The 1,605-nt window shown below is 44.2% G+C and overlaps 1 protein-coding gene across 1 annotated transcript; it reads left to right on the top strand.

The window, feature by feature from the left end:
- The first annotated feature begins 415 nt into the window (after positions 1-415).
- Positions 416-1,363, top strand: LOC129628144 (olfactory receptor 56A3-like). Its single transcript, XM_055547572.1, has one exon. It carries the CDS (start codon positions 416-418, stop codon positions 1,361-1,363), a length of 948 nt encoding a protein of 315 aa, XP_055403547.1.
- The last annotated feature ends 242 nt before the right edge of the window (positions 1,364-1,605 follow it).

The following is a 1,605-nucleotide window of genomic DNA, read 5'->3' as shown; positions in this document are numbered from 1 at the left end:
GCTCTGTAATGATTTGGAAGAGTGGTATGCGGGGGCGGGGTAGAGTCGAAGGAGGGCTCAAAATGGAGGGCATATATGTTTACATAGGGATGATTAATTCTCTTGTACAGTAGAAACTAACACAATAGTGTGAAACAACTATACCCCAATAAAAATTAAAAACACTGAACAAATCAAACATTTACAAGGAAATCATATCATCTCATTCTTCTGTATTGTTTAAAGTAATGTGACTCTTCCCAGCAGGGCACAAAAGATGCACATGTAAATTCACTAGGCTTGGATAAATTGCCAGGATCCACAAGTTCCTTAAATAAAGCAATTTCTTCTGTCGCAATATATCTTGAATTAGTAACTAATTTTATCCTAAAATTATAGCTCACCAAAAGGAAGCTGCAGAACTATATGACAACATATGGCAGCACACCAAAATGGCAGCACCTCCACTGAGTTTTCAGACTTCCTCCTGAACTGTTTTGTCAGGTCCCCCAGCTGGCAGCACTGGCTGTCCCTGCCCCTTAGCTTCCTCTTGCTCCTGGCCCTTGGTGCCAACATCACCCTCCTGATCACCATCTGGCTGGAGGCCTCTCTGCATGAGCCCATGTACTACCTGCTCAGCCTGCTCTCCTCGCTGGACACAGTGGTCTGTCTCACTGTCATCCCCAAGGTCCTGGCCATCTTTTGGTTTGACCTCAGGTCCATCGGCTTCTTTGCCTGCTTCTTTCAGATGTTCATCATGAATAGTTTCTTTGCCATGGAGTCCTGCACATTCATGGTCATGGCCTATGACCGCTATGTGGCCATCTGCCATCCATTGAGGTACCCATCCATCATCACTGGCCAATTTATAACCAAGGCAGCCATTTTCATTTTGTCCAGAAGTGTCTTTTTGACACTGCCCATCCCCATTCTCTCAGGACGTCTGCATTACTGTGGGAGAAACATCATTGAGAACTGCATCTGTGCCAATATGTCTGTCTCCAGGCTCTCCTGTAATGATATTACCATCAATCGTCTCTACCAATTTGCTGGAGGCTGGACTCTGCTGGGATCTGACCTCCTCCTCATCTTCCTCTCCTACACCTTCATACTGAGGGCTGTGCTGAGACTCAAGGCACAGGGAGCTGTGGCCAAGGCCCTAAGCACATGTGGCTCCCACTTCATCCTGATCCTCTTCTTCAGCACCATCCTTCTGGTTTTTGTCTTCACACTTGTGGTAGAAAAGAAAATGTCCTCTGACGTGCCTGTCTTGCTCAATGTCCTCCACCATGTCATCCCTGCAGCCCTCAACCCCATTGTCTATGGGGTGCGAACCCAGGAGATCAAGCAAGGAATCCAGAGGTTACTGAAGAAAGGATGGTGACAAGAACAACTGGATCTCTTCTTTCCTAAAATTGGATGGTATTTGAATGGATTACTCAATCAATAATTGAATCAATGAGTGGACTGAAGTTCAACATCGATGAATTTTAATCTCAAACTGTGTAAACGGTTTTTGTGTTCCCTTTAATAAAGCTTCAGTTTTATTTAGAGTTCCTCTTTCTCTCACACTTCAAAAGGAATTTCCTTTAAAAAAAATTAAAAAGAAAAAAAAGGAATCTCCTT

The sequence above is a fragment of the Bubalus kerabau genome, chromosome 15, assembly GCF_029407905.1.
Source record: "Bubalus kerabau isolate K-KA32 ecotype Philippines breed swamp buffalo chromosome 15, PCC_UOA_SB_1v2, whole genome shotgun sequence".
In the NCBI taxonomy this organism is placed as follows: Eukaryota; Metazoa; Chordata; class Mammalia; order Artiodactyla; family Bovidae; genus Bubalus; species Bubalus kerabau.
Note: the sequence above shows the minus strand (reverse complement) of the source record. Positions and strands in the feature narration are given on the sequence as shown.

What these genes read in the sequence shown, in the direction of transcription:
- LOC129628144 (XM_055547572.1), top strand. Translation starts at nt 416, where the DNA reads ATGGCAGCACACCAAAATGGCAGCACCTCCACTGAGTTTTCAGACTTC.